The 25205-nt window shown below is 42.5% G+C and overlaps 3 protein-coding genes across 9 annotated transcripts in view; 2 read left to right on the plus strand and 1 right to left on the minus strand.

The window, feature by feature from the left end:
* Positions 1-13829, minus strand: part of phactr3b (phosphatase and actin regulator 3b) — a 40516-nt gene extending 26687 nt beyond the window's left edge. For 2 of the 7 annotated variants that reach the window (XM_035520452.2, XM_027024833.3), the window contains exons 1-2: positions 10998-11804; positions 8020-8132 (exon numbers count right to left, since the gene is read on the minus strand). In XM_035520452.2, coding sequence (XP_035376345.2) covers positions 8020-8132; positions 10998-11125 — 241 coding nt within the window. In that variant the 5' untranslated portion in view covers positions 11126-11804. Of the gene's footprint in view, positions 1-1621; positions 1643-1693; positions 1807-8019; positions 8152-10997; positions 11805-13720 lie in introns of those variants that run through there. The other 5 variants (XR_014119335.1, XM_081705266.1, XM_081705265.1 and 2 more) reach the window with 5 other exon arrangements.
* A 1617-nt stretch (positions 13830-15446) lies between these two features.
* Positions 15447-19010, plus strand: LOC113586567 (red-sensitive opsin). Its single transcript, XM_027024774.3, has 6 exons — positions 15447-16047; positions 16503-16799; positions 16948-17116; positions 17236-17401; positions 17495-17734; positions 17871-19010. The coding sequence occupies exons 1-6, from the start codon at positions 15945-15947 to the stop codon at positions 17970-17972; spliced, it is 1077 nt and encodes a 358-aa protein (XP_026880575.2). The 5' UTR covers positions 15447-15944; the 3' UTR covers positions 17973-19010.
* Positions 19011-19906: 896 nt separating this feature from the next.
* On the plus strand, positions 19907-25205 carry gnl3l (G protein nucleolar 3 like). The gene is made up of 15 exons (XM_027024740.3): positions 19907-20582; positions 20695-20735; positions 20969-21082; positions 21246-21362; positions 21730-21813; positions 21932-22067; positions 22226-22329; positions 22505-22649; positions 22763-22850; positions 22940-23117; positions 23415-23557; positions 24016-24152; positions 24295-24455; positions 24617-24791; positions 25021-25205. The coding sequence occupies exons 1-15, from the start codon at positions 20510-20512 to the stop codon at positions 25086-25088; spliced, it is 1764 nt and encodes a 587-aa protein (XP_026880541.3). The 5' UTR covers positions 19907-20509; the 3' UTR covers positions 25089-25205.

Below are 25205 nucleotides of genomic sequence, written 5' to 3' on the forward strand. Positions count from 1 at the left end.
TGAGACCGAGCACAGCGATGCCCGTGTACAGCCACAGGGTGAGCTCGCTTTAAGTAGCACATTCGTGCCCTGGTTCTAGCCCACTGAGGCAGGCTGCCATCAGGTGAAGGGCTCTGTGTTTTGAGCCCGGGACCAGGGCTCCTGTGTTCCTGCACCGCTGCGGGCTGAAAGCACACGACAGAGGGCCACATGGTAACGTCTCAAAGCTGCATCTCTGTGGAGTGTCGGAATGGATTAGCGTTATGTACATTGTCCCAGGCAAGATGTCTCCGTCAGTGGATTAATTCTGAGTCAAATGTCTTCTGTGGTTTATGGTTCTAGAATATTCCTTAAAGGGCCGGAGTGCTTTAAAAGCCAGATACGTTGACATCTACACTCGCTTTAAAATTCACATCTAATTGACACTGGACACTCTGCATGTGGTGACAGAACAACAGTGAATGCCTTTTCTGTATCCCCCCCTTCACTCACCTACCCTAGTTCAACCTATTCACAATCTAAGCAGAGAAAAAGAGCTTTAAGAAACAAACCGGCAAGAGAAAAGTCCGTCTTTATGCTTTTGTGCTTTACTGAAGGGTAATAGAATTAGAGCAACATATTTCATATAATTGCTATGAACACTGTTTTCAGATAAAGCATTTATTTAGAATAATGTACTTGATTGACTGTGGAGAGTAGGAATAAGTGCTTGAAGATGAGGTTTAAGTTGAAATCACGCTCTGTCTCTCTTATCTTCTCACAGTCTGGATCTGCCTGGCTTTCTTTCTTAATTCCTGCCTTCTGCCTCCACCGTGGCGGCGCGGGATACAGCCTCATGTGCTTTGTCTGCTGGAGCGCTGAAGCAGCAGGGGTGTCTCCCGTCTGGCCTGATTACAGTTGGTAGGAAAGGCAAATCAATGTCTTCCTTCATTGTAACAGATACGTGCTCCATTTCATCTAGACAGAAAAAAACGTCAGCGCTCCACTTATACCTAATGTATTTATTTAAGTACAGTTTGACACATGAGAACAGTAAGAGATAATTCAACACTAGGTATTAATTCTACAGGCCTCTACAGACCTCTACAAGCCTCTACAGACCTCCACAGACCACTATACGCCTCTACAGACATCCAGAGACCTCCGTAAGACTCTATAGACCTCCACAGATCTCTATAGACCTCTGCAGATCCCTACAGACCTCTACAGACCTCTACAGGTCCCTACACACCTCTACAGACATCCACAGACCTCTATAAGCCACCACAGACCTCCACAGATCTCTATAGACCTTTGCAGATCCCTACAGACCTCTACAGACCTCTACAGGTCCCTACACACCTCTACAGACATCCACAGACCTCTATAAGCCACCACAGACCTCCACAGATCTCTATAGACCTTTGCAGATCCCTACAGACCTCTACAGGTCCCTACACACCTCTACAGACATCCACAGATCTCTATAAGCCACCACAGACCTCCACAGATCTCTATAGACCTCTGCAGATCCCTACAGACCTCTACAGGTCCCTACACACCTACACAGAGCACCACAGGCCTCTTGACTCTCTCTTCTGCTGCCTTGTCCATGTTTTGTTTATTTCAGGCTCATAAAACGAAATGAAAGATATTTTCTCACGTGCAATGTTTTGATGCTCTTCAGCTCCTTAAAAACGCTGCTTGATGCATAAGACACTCACAGAGGACCCACCCGAGGATGTCGTGTGTGTGGGCCACATCTCTGCTCAGGTACAGTGGACAAGCAAGTCCGTGTGTTTGGTGCAGTCGCCTCTGCTCGCCAACTTCACCACTCTCCTCTGTTCCCTATTGCATATGAATGCACAAGAAGAACAAAACAGCCCACACCACGTTATTGGCAGTCCAGAACGTATGAGGCATATGCCGAGTACGGTGACCCACAAAAATGTTGCGCAATAACCATTTTCACTGATCGCACGGGGGCCCTTATATAGGTCACGGAGCACATCTGATCTGCCTTGAACAGTGAGTATATCGTTACCACCATGAAGACACCCTGCACAACTAGTAGGAAGTAATTGTTTTGATTTGATTCACCACAGCTTCAGTAGCTTCTCTTATTTGAGGCTGTTTGCTTTCCAGCTAATCTGCTTGCAGATGCACCGACTGGCAGTTTAGTGAATAGAGGAGAGATGCTCTCTCAAGCCTGGGTTTGCAGGCTGGCCACGCTCGCTTCTTTAGAGTGACCCGCCTTCCACGCCAAAGCATGCACTGCCACCTCCCTCCTACTGTCACTCAGCCCAGTCAGCCAATGACAGAAGCAGAGCCCTCCTGGGACATGACTGGCTGAGAGTGACATCATAACATTTGGGGAATCACTGTCCGTGGTGCTGAAGTGTTCGGTAGGCGGGGACGTCTCTGCGTGGTGCTGGGGGTTGGGGAGAGAGGAGTAGGGCTTGGACAGGGAACAAGTCAGGCATTGGAAGTTAAGATTGCAGGCTCACTACAAGGCTGCGTATTCAGCCCCGCAAACCTCTCTGTCAGCATGAGAAACTACAGCTATTCTGAAGAAAAGCGCCATTGTTAACCCAGCGCACGGATGGGGCCACAGTGAGGACATACGCTGACACAGCAAAATGTTCAGCAGTCAAACCTCCAACAGATATTTTACAGCAGCGACGACAGAAAGCCTTTTAAATTCATTCAGTTTTATGGGTCTCACAGCCAGAAATGTTTAAAGTACGATTTGTACGTTACGAGTGAAACCCTGAAATTAGCGCATTGTGAGCTAATGCTTCCAAAACCTGTTCAAATTAAATAGAGCACAACCTTGACCAGTTTAAAGAGGAATATTTGTTCAGTGTGGTCTCTGGTGTTTCTTTCTTTGCAACTCTTTCTTTCCTCTGCAGTGTTTCACTCACAGAATGCCCAGCCTTCATCAGTCCTTCATGAGAGTGTAACACTCCCTTTCAGTCTTAATTCAGAATAATGTCTGTGTTGTGCGGTTTATAATCAGTACCAATCATACAATGATACACTTTTATGCTTAGACAGTAAACATTTCCGATGGCAAATTATCATTTACAAAACCAAACAAGACATTTAATTTGAACAAACCCTGCTAATGCCATTTTCCTTGCATCTCTCCTTCAGCCAGTGAGCCCAGTGGGAAAAGTCTGCCCGTATTATTCTGGCTACAAACAAGGCTCCTCCTGTCCTGAGGAGGTCAAGACTGGCGTTCTGTTAATTTGTCCTTTAGCGTTCCTTGAACCGCACGAAAACGTCGTCATAAAACCCATCCACTCGACAGCACCTGAGGCAACATGGCCGCTGCACCTCGTTTCTCTGGCTGTCTCGGTTTTTCTCACTCCCTCTTTTTTTCTATCGCTATCTCTCTCTGTTAATCTGTCTCTTTCTATCTCTCTTTCTTTATCTATCTCTCCCTCTCTCTCTCTGTCTCTGCACAGTACAGTAAAGCAGCCTCACAAATGGACACAAGGGCAGGCTTTGTTGTGGGGATGACGGGTGACCTTGGCCAGGACTAAGCGTGGCATTCTCCCACCCCCTGCAGCCGGCCAGGTGGCCAGGTAACCAGGCACGGGGCGCTCTTGCCGCAGCCTGGCGACGGTGACGGCAAACGCATCCCGAGCGCCACTTCGCCTTGCCTTTGTGGATCGTAAGATTTGATGAGTGCAGACCTCCTCTAACAGAGATCAAGAGTAATGTTGAAGGTAATAATGAGGTCATTCGGGGCCAGAGCAGGCATACACATGCTTTGTCGCTTTTCGGTTGTTTAAAAGGACGGGCTTGGTCCCGTTCTTGGCCTTTGTACAGAGGCTGCGTGGACGGTTTCTCGACTTGGCAGTGGATTTGGCAGGCCTTCCAGTCTTTTAACCTCAGTCTTCGTCTTCAAGTCTGTCTGCTCAGTCGTCAGGGGAGCAGACAGGCGGGTGGCCCAGCTCTCAGCTCAGGGCAGGGGTTTTTAAGAGCAGGGTTTCTTACAGCCCTGTGATGAGAATACCACACAATCCTCTTCAGTTAGAAACCCTGTCTTGTATTCTCAGCATCAGGGACAAATTTAATCACATTTAACATGCAAAACGGACAAGGTCTGGTATGTATGGTGTGTATAGCGTGTATGGCGTGGCTTCTGGGCCTCTGAGTCTCTACCGAAACAGCTTGCATCAGATGCCCGCGGCAATGGCAAGGCTTGGATCTGCTGATGTCACCCTGAGGCCCCTGTGTTTGGGCTGTGTGGCCTGACTGGCGCAATCTCAGCATGGATGCAAAAATATCACGAGGGGAAGAAAGAATATTGATATTCATCACGCACCAATGTTTGAAGCACTTGCAGACAGGAAGGGTTACATTACTCCCTGCACATTTAAAAAAAAGTCAAGCAAATATGAACGCTCCATACAAATCATGAGATATGCGAATCAGGCTAACATGCATTGATGTTCCTTCACTTATAGTAAAATATTTGCAGAGTATCATCATTAACAGTTCCTCAACTTATTGATCAGTATGACATTTTTCTGGGTTGTGAGATATTAGGGCTGGAACGCGAAAGCTATCACTGGCTTCTGGTCCTGTTTTGAGTCTTGCTTCCACTGAGGAAATATATCTTGGACATTTGCACTCAGGATTTTTTATTTTTTTTTGAAAAGCTGCTTTGTTACAATTTCTGCTGTAAAAGGCACTATGCAAATAAAATGTGTTTGGCTTCACTGTGCTGGAGGACTACAGCTCTCCTCAGAATGCCACGAATTCATCACCACACTGAATATTCATACAGCACCTAAATATAGAAGCCTGAATAATACAACAAATACCACCTATTAGATTATGGGACTGAAGCACTGGTACAATAATAATAATAATAACACCAACAATAACAAAAAAAAAATCAGTCGGCTCGCTCAGTATACTGTATATAATCTGGCAGAATATATATGATTATTAGCTAATTAAAAAAATATTTAATGCATGAGCATGGGGTCTCATTTCAACAGGATCAGCTTCAAGAACTGGGTTGTAAGACATCACCAGTAAAACGTAAGCCTTCTCTCTGATCTAGGAGCGGTTTCTGCCAATAAAAAAGCCCCATTTGCAACCATTGAAAAAATGCCCTATAGTTCTCAGATCAGGCTTATAAGCCAAGTCTGTCTCTAACGCTCAGTGAAGCAGCCCGTGCACCTGCATGGGAAACCAAAGCATAAGACCGCCTTTTTGTGCACCACGGCCATTCAGGTGCTGGAACATCATGATAAGGTGTGTGGTAATGGCTTTCCACACTGTGACGGAGGCCGTGTAAATGTCAGTAGCCGCTGCTGTTCGGTCCATAGACACAACTGGGTTGGGTGTCCTCCTTGGCCAGAGGAGGATGCCCCCCCCCCCACCTTTGAGTCTTGGTTCCTCTCAAAGTTTCTTCCTCATTCTCCAGGGAGTTTTTCCTCACCACTGTCACCCTTGTCTTGCTCACTGGGGGCTTGGACTCGGACATCTGTAAAGCTGCTATGTGACAACATCTGTTGTAAAATGCACTGTATGAATACATTTTGAATTTGAATTGTATGATGAGCTCCATATGAGCTTTCATGTTCTCCATCAGTGGTAATTTACATTCTCCAGTGTTCTGTTGTTTTGAGTGTCATTTCTCCCTGAGCGGAGCAGACGGTATTCCAGGTATTCCTTGGCCTCAGTGAGCCTGACCCCTTACCAACTTTTCCTATCTCCTTCCTTTCTTGCGTCCCTTCCATCCCTCTCTTCTTTCTTTCCTTCTTTACCTCCGTCCCTCTCTCCGTTGAACCTCCTGCATCTGCTTGGACCAGCTTTCACCCCTCTTCCCTGCGTATGCGACGAAGAGGCCGGGTCAAGGCCGCAGCAGGGCGTCGTGTTGATAAAAGTGGTCGTGCGGAACCAGGGTGGGCAGGCGAGGGGAAACGGACCTCGTATGGTCAGGCCGGGCCGTAAACGGACGAAACTGATCGTCTAACTCCGACAGTGCTGGCTAACGTCCTTGAGGCCCAAGGGTGATGAGGACACACTGAGGAGTAAATGTGATGTGTGCTGAGCCAACCTTGGCCCTCAGACTGGGCCTCACAGCATGTTCCAAGGCTGTTACATAATGGCCGCCCGAAAAAATAGGGTGGCATTCAGAACTGCATGAGGACACGGAGAACTAAACCGGTGCCCTGTTGTCAAGGTAACAACCTGTAAAACCATGCTGGCATGAATTTGGCATGGAATGGCTTGACCACCCACAGCGAAGCAATTAAAAACGTGACGTTTCTGCCACGGTGGAGAACAGAGCAAACAGCTGGGGCAGAACTTTAGTAGACAGGCCTCCGTTACTTTCGCAAAAGTGCTGCGAGAAATTCCCAATTTCCATTATAAGACTGAATTTGCAACTCCAGTGCTAACACAACTATATAGACACAAGCGGTTTTTTTAAATATAATTCATCAGCTTGAAATTGGTAACTGCTTTTAAAATAATGTGACAAGCGTGAGTAAAAATCCAACTTATGAGAGTTTTCAGTCAAAGTCTTATACCAACTTGAGTAAGCAGGTAACTGTGGCAACAGATGTCACAGAAGTACCAGAGTATTGGGACAGTGTGAAGTGATTTACTGCACATCCAGCAATTAATTTTCTCAAGCTGTCCAAGTAAAAACAAAGACATGTTAACAAAGACCTTTTAGCACAGTTTAATCACTAACTCCACCTTAGCTTTGCATATCAGGGACACGGCAATAAAACTGCCACAGCTGGCGTTATTCAACCCCACATCCTTTTTAACGCAAACCAACTTCTTTGGATACGAAACGGTTTGTGACGCTGCCGAGTACGGCAGCAAAAGCACCCTGTTTCAAATATCTAGATATCTAAACTGCTTAGGAAGTGCGATATGAATATCATTTTCTGCTTTTCAATATTAGCACGCGTTTACAGTTCTCATAGTGATCAGACTTTATCAGAAAGACCCACGTGATCACACTTCATCAGAGACGTTCTCATGTTCTCCTGATATACCAGGACAGGAAGCATGCCACTTGTTGAAACGTTACATGTAACTGTCTGCCTCTCAACACTTTCGGGGTGATGACCGTTGCCTTGCTTCCATTTTGTCACCATATTCACAGCTGAATACACAAGCACCATGGTCATCACCTAATCCTCACCTACACCACACCCACTGTGCACTGTCACTGATGAAGAGACCCAGCCCCTCAACTGTCCGAACACATCGTTTGCATCGCCGGATCCCTGTTATAGACCTGGTAACGTGGACCAGGGTGCACCGTTAAGAGGAGGGATTTCCAAACATCTCATTACAGATTCAAGGCTTTCGCTGAAGTCGTTCAAATGCTCCAATAGAAAGCAGCTGGCTGAAGAGCCCTCGTGCCTTGTCATAAAGCAGCTCGAGCCGATTATGGAACATAATGCTGTGCATCTGTGCACGGTATGTGAGGCGTATGAGCAAACGCGAATGTGAACCCAGTAAGCAAGCGAGCTTCACATCAATGTGTAAAACGTCGATTTATTTTGTACAATATGTTCCATCTTACATGTGTGAAGGCCACTGGTCTCATAATGGAGGACTGAATTGTTAACGTTGGACTGACAGTCAGTGCAACATCACAGTTAATCTTCTAAAACGAACAGCCATAGTCCTACGTTAGTCATGGGGAAACCCAACGCGTCATAAGTCCATCAGGTCTTAATATCCTAAACTCAGACGTAGACTATCAATAAATAACGAAACTCAGGCTTTTAAAACTGAGTTCTGTGTTCACCTATGCATATCATTGCCCAAGTAATATTACGAAATAAAAAAAAAAGATTGCTATTCGTAACCAGTGCTGAGAATACGTATATCGACTTTATGAATTTACTGGAAATAATGAAATATAATGGTGCATACTGTCACGCAGTCACATCCAAAGAACTGAGATGACTGGTTTCAGATATTGTGGTAACCGACAGTGAACTGGCGCTGCTGCCTCTGCAGCTCGGCTCCATTCAACCTGACACAGCCTGCAAACTGCCTTACCTGCGCTGTTTGTGTGCACGGTGTGAGCCTCCGTAAGGATGCTCGGGTCACTTTGAGATCTACCTCGCTGCAGCACACACTCCTCTGGTCCCTCCGATGTAGCCATGGAGACGCTAGGATGGAGAAAGGAAATTCTCAGAACGCAATGTGGAGTCAAGCCGACTCACCAGCGGCCAGCAGCAGCGTGGATGTAATTCAGTTTGACAGCCGCAGGTTTCTGCATCTGAGAGCCAGGCTTGGAGGGGAAAATCCTAATGTGTGTGTGTGTGTGTGTGTGTGTGTGTGTGTGTGTGTGTGTGTGCGCGCTGTCTCTCTCTCTCTCTCTCTCTCTCTCTCTCTCTCTCTCTCTCTCTCTCTCACGTCGTGTGTAACTTGTACATCTATCGCTTCTTCAGATAAGTCGTCATTCAGAAATCAACACAGCAAAATTCAGGATTTTAGGAACTCAAAGAGCATTAATAATGGGCTCATAATTTAATATGCGGTCAATATGCGTTATAAAAGAGCACATGTTCTATCACAATGTTCTATCCTATTTTAATTGCCTGTTTATTTCCACACAATATATAAATGTTAAATACAAATAGTCTATTCGCATATTACATGCTTAGATTTGTGTAAGGGATATAAAACAGTTATCAGAAAGCGTCACTGTAGGAGAATTGAAATTTCACAGAGTCACACTGCCCTCGTGCGGCGCAAGTATAACAACGCACTCTGGGAAAAAAAAATAGTGCCACGAGAGGACTGGTTTTCGACCATTATGTGGGCCTGGACACACACACACACACACACACACACACACACACACACACACACACACACACACACACACACACACACACACACACACTCTCTCTCTCTCTCGTGTATTTTTGTATTGCTTCCCCTAAAGTTAGAAAGAAAACAGACTTTAAAGAAAACAAGCTAAACAAAATTCCAGTAAGAGTTTTTAAAACTACTGTTTTTAAACTAGAACAATACTTAAGATGACAGGATTTCGGGTTGGCTGCTTTTACAATTTCACAGAAATTACAAAATACTCTGAAAAGGCCAAACTTAAATCATTAGTGTAATACATCAGTAGGTTAAAAAAAAAAACTGATGGGCGGGCATGTCTCCTCCAATAATTCCTGTTCAAATTACTCGTAATAATACCGTGTTAGGTTGGGTGGTGTGCCCCACTGGGTTGAAATGAAACTTACGCTACTGTGAAGTTATGTGGCCCAAAGCAGCTTTAAGCCCCTTTGATATTTTTCCTATCCTTATCTGGAAAATGACAGGGTAAGCCTTGTTTCAGAGGGTCCAGTTTTACTAGATTTGGCCCTTAAACTTCACAAATTAACCTTTAAAATTATGAAAAAGGAATGTCCTGCATTAACGTTTGTTTTAGTGAAAAATAAACCTCTGGTCTATTCATTTTATAATAATCTGAATAACCGGAACTATACAGTATGTAGCAAATAATTTCTGGAAGTGTAAAACAAGATATCAAGATATCAAATAACAATGTATTTGAATTTATGTAGTCTATTCCAGGTAATCTCGCACACTGCTTTCAGCTCTGATGCCATCTTCTACTGCTAAGCCTTAGCATACGATACTGTGAAAGGATATTTTCGGAACCCTCTACTACATGTGACACTTCGTTATCTAGCTGCTCTGGCTTCACATCAAGTCCCCTCCCGCTGCCCTGCCTGATACACCGGATACTACAGCCCGTTGTCCAGGGTTACGGGACACGTAGACGGGCGCCGTCATCCATTAGAACCAGTTACAGAAGCGAGAGGTTGCTTTTTCAGTCACATTTCCTGTATGGTGATCTGTCAGTGTAAGGCGGAGCAGGACGCACGGACTTCCTCGACATGGACGATCGTTTAATTTAAACATAAAGACAGTGGCACCCACATGTATTACAAACAATGAACGCACACAATGACAAGTTTAAATACACGAAGACTAACACCATACAGGTGTGTGCAGGTGTGGCTCCGAACAGGATCCTCCCGCTGCACGTGGCGGCCAAACCACGTGACTCGCGGGAGCGAGCGTTCCGTGACAGTCAAGGTTTTATGCCGTAAGAAACATGGCAATGTCATGGTAATTTTAGTGTAGTAGGAAAAGACATATACCCGATATTAATTGTTAGGCTACTTACATTTACTTACATTTCCATGTACAATGGAAAAGAGTGAATGAGTGTAATTATACACCACCATGAAATGCCTCTGTTGGCCTGTTTACTTGTAAAATGTTAATTAGGCCATAACAGACAATGCAAAAACTTGCTCTGGGTAAAAACTTTCATCATTTTTAGGTATCTGGGGATGGTAAATGGAACCCATGTTGTCCAGTTCAAATCACTTGCTTTATGAGCCAATTCTCAGTTTACTCCTGAAATGTTTCAGTGAATGTTATGAGGAATGGGCATGTTTTCATGCTTCTAAATGATCACACCATTACACCACTGACCCTGGAAGGGACAGAAATAGAGTGGCAGCAATACAGACAAAGAGAAACAAATAAATTAACAAAAATTGCATGCAACCCCCTTAATCTGTTTATTTAGTCCCCCTTCATCTGTTTATTGATGGTTCTGAATAAAGGTGATCCAGACAACTGTCTGATCCTTTATGCAAAGTTAAGATTTATTGTTACTTCAGGGTGTGATGTATTTGTGTATGCGTGTTTGTTTTGCATATGTGAGTGCAGAAGAGAGTTCATATGGCACCATATATTAGCCGAGCCAAAAAAGCAGAAGTATGTTCATTTTATAAAATGAAAAAGCAATTTACACAAAAGCTATTATTTCCCACAAACTAAGTAAATTTTCCCCAATGTAAGAAAATAATATAATTATAGACTATGTAGTATAATAACCCTATACTATTAGCCATGTTTGAGTGGTCAGCTATACCAGATTCACCCTACTGGTCAAAATTAGAATTAAACAAATTAAACAGCTTTTTTTTTCTCACCTGGCTTTGGATCTTATCAAATCATTAACAAGTACGGAGCTCCATATCTCCACAGAGACCCCGTGAAGATCTATGAAGATCCATAAAGATCCATGAAGACCCATGAAGATCCATGAAGATCCAAGCATCAATGAGCAAATCCCATTAAATGAACAGTGGCTAAAACCAACACTTCCTTATTCCTATATAATACCTCTGTGATCTCCCTTCTGCTGCTGGTTGTAAAGTGAAAGTACACAGATGGATTTTGTGCCATTGATGCAAATTATTATGAGCTACACACATATTAATACACATTAACACATGTCAACACACATTATCAGTTGATGTGGAGCGAATTCTGGTTCAGTGCCGTTTTCTTTAAGTTTTTGTGTCGAGTTCTTTCAGCAGGTTGCTCCTGTGTTATGCTGACAATACTGAAATGTTCTGGGCCTCACTGTAAGCTTTCATCATATCTTTCATCATATGCAGTCTCCATCTTCAAGAGAGAATTCCTCAGCAAGTTGATTCCACAGAAGCGAAACTGACCCGATTAGCCAGTTCAGCAGCAAGCCTGGCAGATTAACAACCACTAAGACAGTAGCAGACTGCTGGCCGGATGGTATTATCTGAACTAGACAGAAGGAGATTAAAAATGGTGTGTGTCAATGTGTTTGCCATGTATGTACGAATGTACACATGCGTGAGTGCATGTATGTGTTTATGTGTGAGTGGTCATGAAATGAACAAGGAAATCCATGTAGAAACTCTAAACAGGAACCCCATAGTATATAGTACTGAGTTAGAGTTCAGAAAACCACCCACATACAGTATGTACATGTTTGTACACAGTAGTATGTTACTCCAGAGGGACAGGAACAAAGTTTATTAGCCTTTATAAAAGTTTCTTTCATTTGTGTTTGGTGGAGCATCAGAAAGATGAAAAATCATCAGCAGGAGTTTATATTTATGGCATTTAGCTGATGTTTTTATCCAAAGTGACTTACAATTATGACTGAGTACAGCTTGAGCAATTGAGGGTTAAGGGCCTTGCTCAAGGGCCCAATAGAGGTGGTGCTTGAACCAGCAACCTTCCAATTACAAGTCAAGTACTTTAACCACTGAGCTACTACTGCGAAAACTTATACATTCCTATGACTGCAAACCTCATTTGTCCTGCTGGTCTGCAGAAATTCAGACCATAGGCAGACCCTGCATTCTGGAGATGTGACAGTGTCAGGTCTGTAATGTAATGGAGTAATAAATATATACAGGCTTACTCAAACTGCAAAACCGAAGAATCTGTAAGATATTTAGTTACATTTTGAAAAGGCAGTATTCAGAATATTGTTACCTTATAATTTATTTAGAGAATCCTTTTACAATTCCCACCACAAATTAACATCCAGTCTTTTAAAGGAATATATTTATAGCATTCAAATGGAACTGCTCACTGATGCAAGACTGAAGGACAGTTCCTGCAGACCACCATGCTGTCCCTGATTGGTTCATCTACAGGTCTGTCAGACCATCCTGCTCAACATGAAACCTCCAGCTGTACCTGATTGGCTCATCTGCTTGTCTGTCAGACCAGCCTGATCACCATGGACCCTAAAGAGATAAAAAACTGTTCCTGGATGTCACCACCGCCACAGACCCTCCAGCTTATTATATATAAAGACTTATTAGCTACTCTTAAGAGTTTTATACAAAGTTAAAGTTAAAAGTAAAAGCAACTTAATTCATTATGTGCCATTAGCCATCTAGTGTGGACCAGAGGTGAATGGATTCCCCTTTTGAGTCTTGGATTGGATTTCCCTTTTGAGAGAGTTCCTCTCGGTCTTGGTTCATCTCTGTCTTGTTTCTTCTCAGTCTTGGTTCCTCTCATTATTTCATCCTCTTTCTCTCAAGGGCTTTTTACTCATCGCTGCCACTTTGACAAGCTCATTAGGGGCCTGCGCCCAGATTCTCTAAAACAGGATTTCTCTAAAGCTGCTTTTTGACAGCACTATAAAAAAGCACTATAAAAATAAACATGAATTTAAACTTATGAATTTGTCATTGTTGGAATATTGTTGAAATAAAGCCATCATTATTGTCAGTTGCAGATAACTTAGGACAGATGCTACATAGGTGTTACATGTACAATGTAAATGCATACTCCCATTGGACAAAAGGCAAAATCTTTAGAAAGATCAATATTTTCCTCAGATGTATTGATAAATTACAAAGGAAAAACTCTGTATGGCTGGAATTACAATGTAAAATAGGTAGGCTCATTATCTCTGCTAGAGTTTGGCTTAATGTAGATAGCTGTAGCTACAAAACTGGCTTCTAGTTATCTTAATTCATATAGATTAGTGTCTGAGAAGTAGAATAATTGGTAATGCCTCTGTAACAAACTAAACAGTGTCAGACTCTGATAGAGTAGAATTTAACACTTAGCTGATGGGTACATTGTTCCAGTCTCTGAAGTATTAGCACTTGGGAACACCGCAAACAGGGTTTACACGAGGCTGTATGGACAGTAATGTGTTTGTAGCATGGAGGGCAGATGCCTTACATAAATAAAGCAAGAAAACAAGAAAAACATAAGGCTCACAAAAAGACACAATAACCCCCATAAACCACTCTAATGTTTCACACAGCAAGGCACGATACCCACAGAGACCTGAAGAACCTGTGTATACGCTAAATCAAGCAAAGAGTGAAGAATGAAAAGAGAGGTTAGGGGTTGCGCTCACTCTTGATGCTGGCTCCATGTCCATCAGGCCATGATCTCCACGGTGCTCTGTGGTGTCAGCCTCAACTTTCGCTTTTACACTTTTCGTTGCAGCGGACAAAAGCCTTAGTGGGTTAGTGGGAGAGCAATCCATTGCAGAATGTAGCAGGAGATTAAATATGACCCTGTGGAGGTTTTCTGTTAAACCCTGCTTCCCCCAGCCTGAACCATCAATCCCAAGCTCTTAGAGGGGTTTGGCCTGCACGCCTGTCAATAGTAATTAGGATCTGTGTGCAAGGCAACCACGCACCCCAAACGCCCAAGTAAGCTGCTTTGGAACCAGCAGAAATGTGAGACAGCATTGTACGCAGGACTCACTGTGGCCTATATGTGTCTCACTCTAACATATGTCTGCATCGCCTTAACCTGACAAGAGCAAATATGAATCACGCGATGTAACTGATGAGCTTATCAGACATGGGAATTGGAAGTGTGGTGAGGGTAGCTTAATGTTTACTCTCAAAAATGTATTAGATATATATCTAAAAATATTTATACATAATTTACAATGAAGCATATATAGAGCATCGGTGTTTTTTCAGTCTCTAGTGCCAGCTAAACCCTAAATTCGGAAGCACTGCAAAGTTAACTAAAAGCATTTCATTCTATTGGAGTGTAAAGTATATTAAAGCAACATGAATCAATGTCTTGAGGTTCTCTTCTGATGAAAATAAAATGCACACAACCTATCAAAATTATTCTCTCTATTTATTATAATGAAAAATACATATGGAGTACGTTTTCTGTTGGCATTTTAGTGATGCATTTATTTTCATGACACTCATAATCCACAGCAAAGGCAGGGAAGAAAAGCATTTAGCTTGTTGGTTGTCACAACAGAGTCTGTTCCCTATCATTTCTGCCAGAGCCACCATTCATGTCTTGCTTTGCAGCTGCTTTCCCAGATCTGCCTTCTACCCAAAAAAGTTGATGAAATGATATTCTCTTTATCCTGAAACATCACCTCTAAGGAATTAAGGAGGGATGACTGCCATCGTTTCAATACCAATTAGGATCTGTTGTGCAGAAGATATGCCACCTGAGCTGTCCCAATAAGCCAATTTGAGTCAAAACGTACCCCAAATGTGTATCTAATAGCTACCTTTGTATAACAGACACTTAAGGTTTGTCACAGTTCAGTAAACACTATGGACAAGTTACAGGTGCATTAGAAATATTATTTGGTGTGATGAAACCTGTTATGCAAAGGCTACACTGAAGTTTTTTCATACAGGGATAAAGTGTGTCAGGAGGGAACTCTGAGCTGAACATTGATCTTTGGTCTGGGATTAGGATGGATTAGCATTTGGAAACAAAGCCTTAAAGATTCATAAACTTAATATTTCACATCTAACTTAAAGTATGGGAACTCATCACTATGAATTCATCACTAGTTATAATATTAATAGGTATATGTTCCTATTTCACCAATTATCTTGCTTTCTTATTAACTGTGAATGAATGAAAAATAAAATGTGTTGTTATGCAGGCCTGAAACAAATAGATGACTTTACAAAAAAAAGTGAATGAGCCAAAGTACTTTAGAGGGCAACAGCATAATGGCTGTTGTTTTTCATTGCTTTGTTTGCAACACATAAAACTGCTTCACCAATAGCAAAATAAAAGCTCCATAAGAGCTAAATGTTATTCAAATGCTTCACTTCATCTCAACGAAGTGTAGACATAATACATAATTGCTGTGGAATACATATGGTCACCTCAAAGACCGCCAGCCCATCTCTGTTTAATCTGTGCATGGGAATCCAGTGGGCTTGACTAAAGCTCCATTCCATGATATTTAGACTTCACCCATAACATAGCGATCCCACTTTCAGGAAGGGAAAGCAGCTTAGATCTTTGTAAGCCAATAGAATCTTAATTGCACTCATCTTCTTCCTTTGCTTTTTTCCTTCCCAGTAATGCACTCCCATAGGCTTCATGGTAGCACAGATGCCGGCGCTGACCCTGTGGGCAGGAACCCTGAACTCCGCCTAGTGTCGTCTGCTTGGGTATAAAAGTGCACAGGAAAAACAAGGAGATCCATCAGTACAGTTTAGCCGTAGTGAGCAGAGAGGCCTGCAAACCAGAATAGGGAGGACCATCAAAAGTACAGGTCACAGCAGGTGGAGGGCTAACCAGGTAAGACAACAGATCACTGACCGAAAGTCCCTTAAAATTGCCTCAGGATGGCAGACCAATGGGGAGAAGCAATGTTTGCAGCCAGGCGGCGGGGCGATGACACAACTCGGGAATCAGTCTTCGTATACACTAACACCAATAACACCAAAGGTAAGACTGCTGTCTGGCACACACTAGTCTAGATGAAGGGCTGTCAACTCCAGTCGCATATTCCATCCAACTCATTGACATAGCACTGAGCCCTTAAAGAGTTAGATCAGGTTTGCTAGAGCAAGCAAAACTCGAAACTTTGCTGGGCGTTGGCTGGAGTTGAAAATCCCTGATCTAGAGCTAGCGATGGATCTATAGAGGGAGCTCACCTCATTCCTCAACTCTTCAGCCAATTAATGTGTGTTAAAGCAGGGAGATTGGTTCAGAGATGAGGTTGGGGTGGAGTTGAAGATCAGAGCTTCTGGTCTTAAATCACACAGCACCGTTACCTGATTTAACTGAAGGAAATGTGGCTGCTCAATCAATTTTGGTTAAAAAAAAAAAAACTAATTTGTTTATTCTGTAGTTTGCATAGCTTCTTGAAAACTTGTCCGAAAATTTAACTGTATGTTTAGGACCCTTTGAGGGACCCAACTACCACATTGCCCCAAGATGGGTTTATCACGTTGCTACTCTGTGGATGTTCCTCGTGGTGGTTCTCTCAACCTTCACCAATGGCCTGGTGCTGGTGGCCACAGTCAAATTCAAGAAACTACGCCATCCTCTTAACTGGATCTTGGTCAACCTTGCTGTTGCCGATCTCGCAGAGACATTAATTGCCAGTACTATCAGTGTATGCAACCAGTTCTTTGGCTACTTCATCCTTGGACACTCGATGTGTGTTCTTGAGGGTTTCACGGTTGCTACGTGTGGTAAGTAGGTGCAGTCAAGGATATAAATAAGTGCTGAGAAAAACAGCAAATCCACCCCATGGAAATGCAGACTTTATCTGCCACACAAATGTTGTATAATGATTCCATGTACTCTAGTTTGAAACTCTCTCACTGATCAATTCCTCAGGTATCGCTGGTCTGTGGTGTCTGACTGTAATCTCGTTTGAGAGATGGGTGGTGGTATGCAAACCTTTTGGAAATATGAAGTTCGATAGTAAAATGGCTATTGCTGGAATTGTCTTCACGTGGGTCTGGTCTGCATTTTGGTGTGCTCCTCCTATTTTTGGTTGGAGCAGGTAAGATCAAGCCAACGTTGTGATCAAAATGGCATTCAACCGAGAACATTTAGCAATAGAACAGGAACTGGTGCTAGGAGGATACATAAAACGATCTCTATTATTTTTTGCTCTTTCAGGTATTGGCCTCATGGTCTGAAGACCTCCTGCGGACCTGATGTGTTCAGTGGGAATGAAGATCCTGGAGTCCAGTCTTATATGATCACGCTGATGGTCACCTGTTGCATCATCCCCCTGACCATCATCATCATCTGCTACGCCGCCGTGTGGTTCGCCATCCACACCGTATGCGTCCCCATGGTTTACGAGACCAAACCGTTCCTCGATTCACCATTCGCGTCAGATCTCGGGGAACACTGATGTATCTGTCTCCGACAGGTGGCAGCACAACAGAAAGAATCCGAATCGACACAAAAAGCTGAGAAGGAAGTGAGCAGGATGGTGGTCGTCATGATTGCTGCTTATGTTTTCTGCTGGGGACCCTACACCTTCTTCGTCTGCTTTGGAGTCGCCAACCCTGGCTATGCCTTCCATCCGCTGGCAGCGTCCATGCCTGCCTACTTTGCCAAAAGCGCCACCATCTACAACCCCATTATCTATGTCTTCATGAACCGACAGGTAGCAAACACATCACAACCTTCTCTCGCTAATCCCCAAGTGTCTGTGGTGCTTTGTAACATCCTGAGTTTTCACTGATTCGCCTCTTGTACATTATGACGCAGATGTTTGTTACATGTGTTCCGTTGCCTTGCAGTTCCGCTCATGCATTATGCAGCTTTTTGGAAAGAAGGTTGATGATGGTTCTGAGGTGTCTTCTACATCCAAGACAGAGGTCTCCTCCGTCGCACCTGCGTAAAACACCTCATCCCCCTTACAACAAAAGAATGTTGGACCTGTGGACATGCTCTTCCTGTTACTGAATGTTCTCCTTTAACATCCAGAATTGTTAAGGAAGTGGAATCCGATATTCTGTCAGTGTTTGGTAAGAAGAGTTCTGCATCATGTAACACTACATTTGCTGAAATGGTGTAAGAACTATCTGTAAAAATTATTTTTACATTGTATAATCTCTAAAAGAAAGAAGATCTTTGAAGCAAGCCATCATGACAAGTTGTTAATCCAACCATAATTCAAAAAAAAAAATTTGCTGTAAAAATTTATTTTTAATGCATTTATGTAATTAATATCTTAAAACATTTTATTTTAAGTAGATATGCAATTAAAAAAAACTTTTAAAAAATAAAATAGAAAACATACACTTTTTATGTTAAACTGTTTTGTGATTAAAATAAAATGTGCAGCAAAATGATACACTGAAGTGGGAGGTTTCATTGATTTATACACTTACTGACCCCTTAATGTCTTACTGACCCCTTAGCCATACGAGGCAATAGATATAATCTGAGATCAACCCCCAAATCTCGTTAAGTCAAAGTGATGCAAGATGGACCTGATGCAGGATACATGTAGGAGCTTCATTGGATTGAGTCCACACAACACACCCACAGAGACAGTCAGGGGGTGGAACACAGGGGCACACATCACAGTAGGTAAATTCAGAGACCGGAAAAGCAGGTTGAACATTAGCCAGCTCACACACTCACACAGAAACCACAAACCACAACAACGTGTAAGTAAAAGGAACTGGCATTTATACACTGACCTAATGGGAGTAAAATTAAATACAGGTGTGGACCATGAAGCTCTAAGACAAGAACATGGGCAGAGCTGGGACAGGAAATGTACATCAGAATGCTGGGATGCCTTGACACAAGCCATTTAAGACAAAAATGTCAGCATACCTTAAAAATAATCTTAACCTTTTATGTGTAACCTTTTATGTGTAAAACTTAATCTATGAATTAAAATGTCAGAATTGATTGATTAAAGAGTGAAAATCCATTAAATGTTTGCACATAAACTTATTTTGTCACTTGTGTCTTAAATGCATGTACTAAAACCCACATTACACAGGATTTAGAGGTTTAAGGTTACTTACAGCTACTGACAGGCCCTTGATGAGAGCAGCCAATCAAATGAGACTTCCCTTGTGCTCCTGATGCAAGATGAGTCCTGATACTAAAAGCACTTCTTAACTAAGGAAGATTAACCTGAAACTAAAGCGCTGGTTTCTACTTCACCTAGGATGTGTATACTTGGATAAAAGTCTACTGAGTGTCTTGAAATGTGGGACATCGCTGGGAGATTTGTGGGAACTAATGACACTGTTGAGGGTCTCCCCTCCCATCCTAGTCTGGTCTTAACTCAGTAGATAAAGGTTAATCTTTATGAAGGGCTGATATAAATTGCCCCCCACCTGTAAATGTAGTGGCTGCAAACTCCATCAGTAAGGGCAGCAGAGAGACTAACCATACACAGAACAGAGAAAGAGCCCAACAGGTAATGGCGTCTAGCTCAGCCCATTGCTAAGTAGACTTTTTCATATTTACGTGGGTTTTAAAATGTGCTGGAAAGAAATGCATTGTAATACCAATTACAGCTCCAATTGTTTATTTTGGATAGATTATCTTTTTTTTTTTTTAATAGTAGGGGTGTGGGGAAATGCCATCTTTGTTGCTAGGAGGCATGTGATGACACAACATTAGACTTACATCTAACAATAGCAGCACCACAAAAAAAACCCAAAAAAAAACAAACCAAAACTAACCACCCAGAAACACAGACCTCATTAACCGCAGGTTTTGATCTTAGGGAACTAAAAACTCTCAGTATAGGACATAATTAATTCCATCATGTTGTACTTCCAGTGGGTTTTTTTTGGGGGGGGGTTTGCTTGTTTTGTTTTTACATGTGAGATATGTAGAATGAACTTTATCATGTTTAGAGAGAACTGTGAAGTATGAAGCAAGTCAACATGACAAGACCAGTTGCTATTATTTTTAAAAGGTTGTGGTGATGAAAATGAATGTGCTACATAATATACTAAAGTGGAAGGTTTGTTTCTTTCCATTGCAGGTAATCTTGGATAATTTTAACATTTGGGATTAAACCCACAATCACAAAATAAATCTCTTCAGACTTTGCGATATCCCTAACTGTTTTATTATATTGTCTCTTTTGAAGGGTGTTGTAATCTTTAAAAATATGAAATTAACTAGTACAAATCAAAAACTCTGGTCACTAGACTTCTAGCACCCATATTATACAAGATTTGTTTTACAAAAATTATATTCCACTTGTCATATCAGTGTATTCAAGCAGGCCGCTAACGCATTGCTTGAAATTCTCCTTCTGAAGAGGAGAGAGGAAGGTATTGATTAAGTGTGTGTTTAAGTGTCACAGAGGGAGACATTTACAATCACATATAATACACTTAAACCCATATATAAAACAAATAAGCTTGCTTTTTTCGCAGACTTTTATGTTGGAATTATGTCTTTGCTTGTTGGTTGGCGTTTTCACTGTTCTTCTGTTTCGTACACGCGTGTGGACATGTCCAAAGCAAGTGAGTAAACTACTATTATAGTTGTTTTTTTGTCTGCTGTAATTTGACGTCAGTTTTTGACATAATAGAAAGACGATATAAAGTCAGTTATTTTCTTGTTTTCTTGTTTCAGAACAAAAGCGAGCGAAACGACTGGGTTTTTGTGGCAAGAAGGTGCGTAGCTCTTATCGCTAATGCTGCTAGCCTCGGACTAAATAGACGAGTGGACTTTCCTTACATTATTCTGCTGCTTTTTTGGTTGCTTTTCAACATTAGACGCTGAAGCCTAGCCATTACACTAAGATAAGATGAAGCTCACTTAGTTCGCGTCTGTGACAACGGAACCCAGGATCATGATTAAAAGCGGTGTTCTGAATGGTGGTTGCCCACTGTGTGTCTCCATAAAGGTTAAAGACGGGCAACAGACCAACGTGCAAGGAGGAAGGAAAGATCCGGGTTTACCCAATGTCCGTGCCTTTAAAGAGCACAGCCAGAAACAGGCTGAACTCAGAAAACAGAGGGTAGGCTGCAAAGTCACAGAATCTGGATGAAATGGGATGCTCTGTCACATTGTAGTCACGTATATAGGTCGCCATAATGGGATTGCAAGCTTATTTGGTTTTTGGGTACTTTTAAATGACAAACTGTATATAAGATGTGTAGCCTGTGTTGTGAACTCTGCAGCTTGAAGAGCAACAGGAGCGGCAACGTGTGTCCCGACAGAGGGATCTCATGAAGAGGAGAAGTCTTGATAGCTTCCAGAAAGACATCCAGCAGCGCCAGAAAGAGTTTGAACAAAGGGTTGGTGTCCAGCATGCACCTTTTATACTCTTGAAACTTCTCAGCATAGGATACATAGTCCCATCATTCGTTTACCCTAATCCACCCATGGATTATGGCAAAAATGATTTCAGTCAGAATTATTGACATTTAAATGAAACAATTGCAGATCCATGACAAAAAGTGCAGAAGGTTGTTTTTGTTTTGTTTTTTAAAGAGGGCAGCCAGAAAGATCTTTGCAAACAGCATGTAACTTCTGATGTAGCTCTGGCAGCTGTAATGACCAAAATAAGGTTCTAACTCCAGTCATTTCCCATGGAGCGACACTATTGTCTTCACTCGAATGTGTGCAATCTCAATTCCTCTATGTGTGTGTGTGTGTACGCAGGAAATGGAAATGCAAAATTTGGAGAAGCATGTCAATTTTGAAAATGAGAATTCAAGGAAAGCATACTACAGAGAATTTAAAAAAGTAAGTGGCAACTACATGTTTGTGTGTTGCCCAGGTGTAAGGAGCTCACCTTACTTCATGTGCTTCTGAGTCCATATTTAGCTGTATTTGAGACAGTTTTGTTTTCTTGTCTGAGTAGGTGATTGAAGCTGCAGACGTTATTTTGGAGGTTTTGGATGCTAGAGACCCTTTAGGCTGTCGGTGTCCACAGGTTGAGCAGGCCGTAGTCCAGAGTGGAACGAACAAGAAAATTATTCTTGTTCTTAACAAAATTGGTAAGCTGTAACTAGAGGGAGGTAAGGCATGTTCCAGGTTAAACAATGAACGTTTACTTGCCATAAACATTCCTTTTACTATGAATCTTGATACTCGTTTCATAAGACAACTGCAGTTTGGATTGTTGTTAGATCCTTTGGATTTATATTTTTCCAAGACTTGGTGTCTAAGGACATTGTGGAGAAATGGATCAAGTACCTTCGCAATGAATTCCCCACTGTAGCCTTCAAAGCTTCTACCCAACAGCAGAACAGGAACTTGGTAAGTACGCTCTTGTGGGGGCATGACTGAAGAAGCCAGTAGGGATATGACTGAACCGCTAAATTAAACAGCACAGAGGCTTTCGAGTGGCACAGATGACTTGAGAAATTGCAGCTCTTTGGGCCTTTTCGCAGTATTGTTTGCACCAGCAAACGTCTGGGTCTCCTTTACATAGAAACGCAGCCACGTGCCTGTGGTCCAAGCCACTCCCGAGCTACTGGGCAGCAGTGCGTGTGTGGGGGCCGACTGCCTCATGAAGCTGCTAGGAAACTACTGCCGTAACCAGGACATCAAGACTGCCATATCGGTCGGCGTGGTCGGTGAGGGCCACATCCTGTCTTATATAGTCCTTGATGTCCGTTTGGTTAATTCAGTAAAGTCAGGCTGGCAGTTTAGTGGTAGGATTGGTGTTAATTGTCTTGCATTGTTTTAGGGTTCCCTAATGTTGGAAAAAGCAGTTTGATTAACAGTTTGAAGCGGACACGAGCGTGCAGTGTAGGAGCTACCCCTGGTGTAACAAAGTAAGGAAACCTTGACTGGTGGTAGTTGTTAGTATTGTATTTAATTTTCATATTTAGTAGTTTTGTTTAATTCAGGTTTTTGTTTTCAGGTGTCTCCAAGAGGTTCATTTAGACAAACACATCAAACTTTTGGATTGTCCTGGTATTGTCATGGCAACATCAACCAGCGATGCTGCTATGATCCTTCGGAACTGTATAAAGATTGACCAACTAGTTGACCCAGTCCCAGCTGTTGAAGCCATCTTAAAACGCTGCAGTAAAAAACAGGTAGCTACATATATTTTATGAAACCTAAAGCGTTTCTAATATTATTAGCGTTATGATTCATTGAAGGGAATAGTATCAAGTTAATTTTACTCTCTAAATTATTTTGATGAAGATTTAAACGGTGAAGCAGCACTGTTTCAGTAACTCTCGCTGATCTCTCCCACACACAGCAAAAATCAGTATGTTGCAAACCCATGTACAAAAGTAGACCAATATTTTAAAAATCTAAAGAAAGCCTATCGCAGGCATAGTGATTGAGTCCTTGCTGCTGTCTGCTGTTAATTCTGCCATCGCTAGATCATGGAGCATTACGGCGTTCCAGATTTCCACACTGCTCTTGAGTTCCTGGCCCTACTTGCCCGTCGCCAGGGCAAACTCAAGAAAGGGGGACTGCCTGACGGCAACAAGGCTGCCAAGAGTGTCCTCATGGACTGGACAGGGTGGGTTTACGAGGACGTTGATATCCGCAAGCTGTTGTTCTCTCCTGGCATTTCCAAAGAGATGGTGTGAAAACTGAAGCAGAATCTTCTGGAAGGGGAAGCCTTATGCTTTGGCTCAGAAACCGTACCTGCGTCTATGCCCTCTCTACATCAGTTGTATGTAAATAGTAGCTGGTGTGATTGGGGTGAGCTTCATGCTGAGTTTGTGTACCCCATGGCTCCTGTCGGCTTTTGTGCCCTAAACTGAGATTTTGTTTAAATAGTTTTACTTTTTTTTTGTTTTGTTTTGTTTTGTTTGGTAGACACATCACGGTGAAACCAGTTCTGTACCAGAGCAGTTAAGGATTCCAGGAGCTTCAGTTTATCTGTAGAAATGCTGAACTGGTTTCATTTTACTGATGAATGAGGAGTCGTGAAGCCAAGCTGCAGCTGAAGTGTTTTCCTCTGTTTGCTTCCAGAGGGCGCATCAGCTACTTCACACACCCTCCAGAAACACACACACTCCCCACACACGTCAGTGCCGAGATCATGGCCGAGATGGGCAAAGAGTTTGACTGGGAGGAACTGGAGAAGGGCAACCAGGAGACATTAGCTGGTATAACATCCACGTTCAGTGTTTTGTTTGTTTGTTTGTTTTTGTTTGTTTGTTTAAGTCTCATAATGCACAGAATGAAGGTTTGAAATGTTCGAACAAATTGTGAGTCCATCCAATACATTTCACCTTTTGTTTGTTTCAGAATGTAACTCGGCAGATATCGAGATAGGCTTCTGCATGGCTGCGTCAGGAATGACCCAGGCAGATCAGGAAGAGCCAAAAGAGCTAGACATGGAAGAGTTCTCCCAGGGGACAGATTTCCAAGACACGGCAGAGGCTATGGATGCAGAAGAAGATACTGAGGTACGGCAGTGTATGGTTTATCCAATCGTTACGTGAGTTTCTGAATGCAAATATTTATGCTTTCTTTAATCAAGATTGAGCCACTGGATTTATATCCTATTAGAAGGTGTAGGTAAAGCTGAAGTCTGCCTCACATTTTTTCATCCGTGCCTTCTTTTAAGTTTGGACCCATGACTGTAGAGCTCAAGACAGCAAAAGCAAAACCCAGCAGTGAAGCCGAGATGCTCGCTCCAAAGCCGGTGGATTTGCGCGACATCCTGACAGTTGACCCACTGCAACAAGGCCAGGCTCTTCTGGCTGCCAACAAGAAACGAAAGAAGCAGCAAAAGCGAGCAGGTACCACGCAAGACATAATGATTTAATGTAATTATATTTTACCACTCAAGACTTAATGACTTTCTGTATAGCACACACAAAGTGGACTAACTGGTTTTCTAAAAGCTACTTAACTGACATGATGGCTAACAATTAATCTGAATGCAAGCAACCCATAAAGGTTTTAATGTTGTTGGAAACATCCAGCAGCTCAAGGTTTGTTGCTTGTTTCCATCTACTTTTTCCACAGACAAACTTGCCACCAAACTCTCTGATTCCCTCACATCAGCCATGAATTTTGCCTTTTTGGATAGCTGAAATTAGGAGAAATGAAGCTGGAGTTGTCTTTGCATTCTGTGCTAATTAGACATATCTTATGCATGTATATTTAAATAGCGCACATTGTGTTAAATGCCAATAAAAACCTATTACTGA

The sequence above is a fragment of the Electrophorus electricus genome, chromosome 22 (genome assembly GCF_041902795.1).
Source record: "Electrophorus electricus isolate QZ-2024a chromosome 22, ASM4190279v1, whole genome shotgun sequence".
Classification (NCBI taxonomy): Eukaryota; Metazoa; Chordata; class Actinopteri; order Gymnotiformes; family Gymnotidae; genus Electrophorus; species Electrophorus electricus.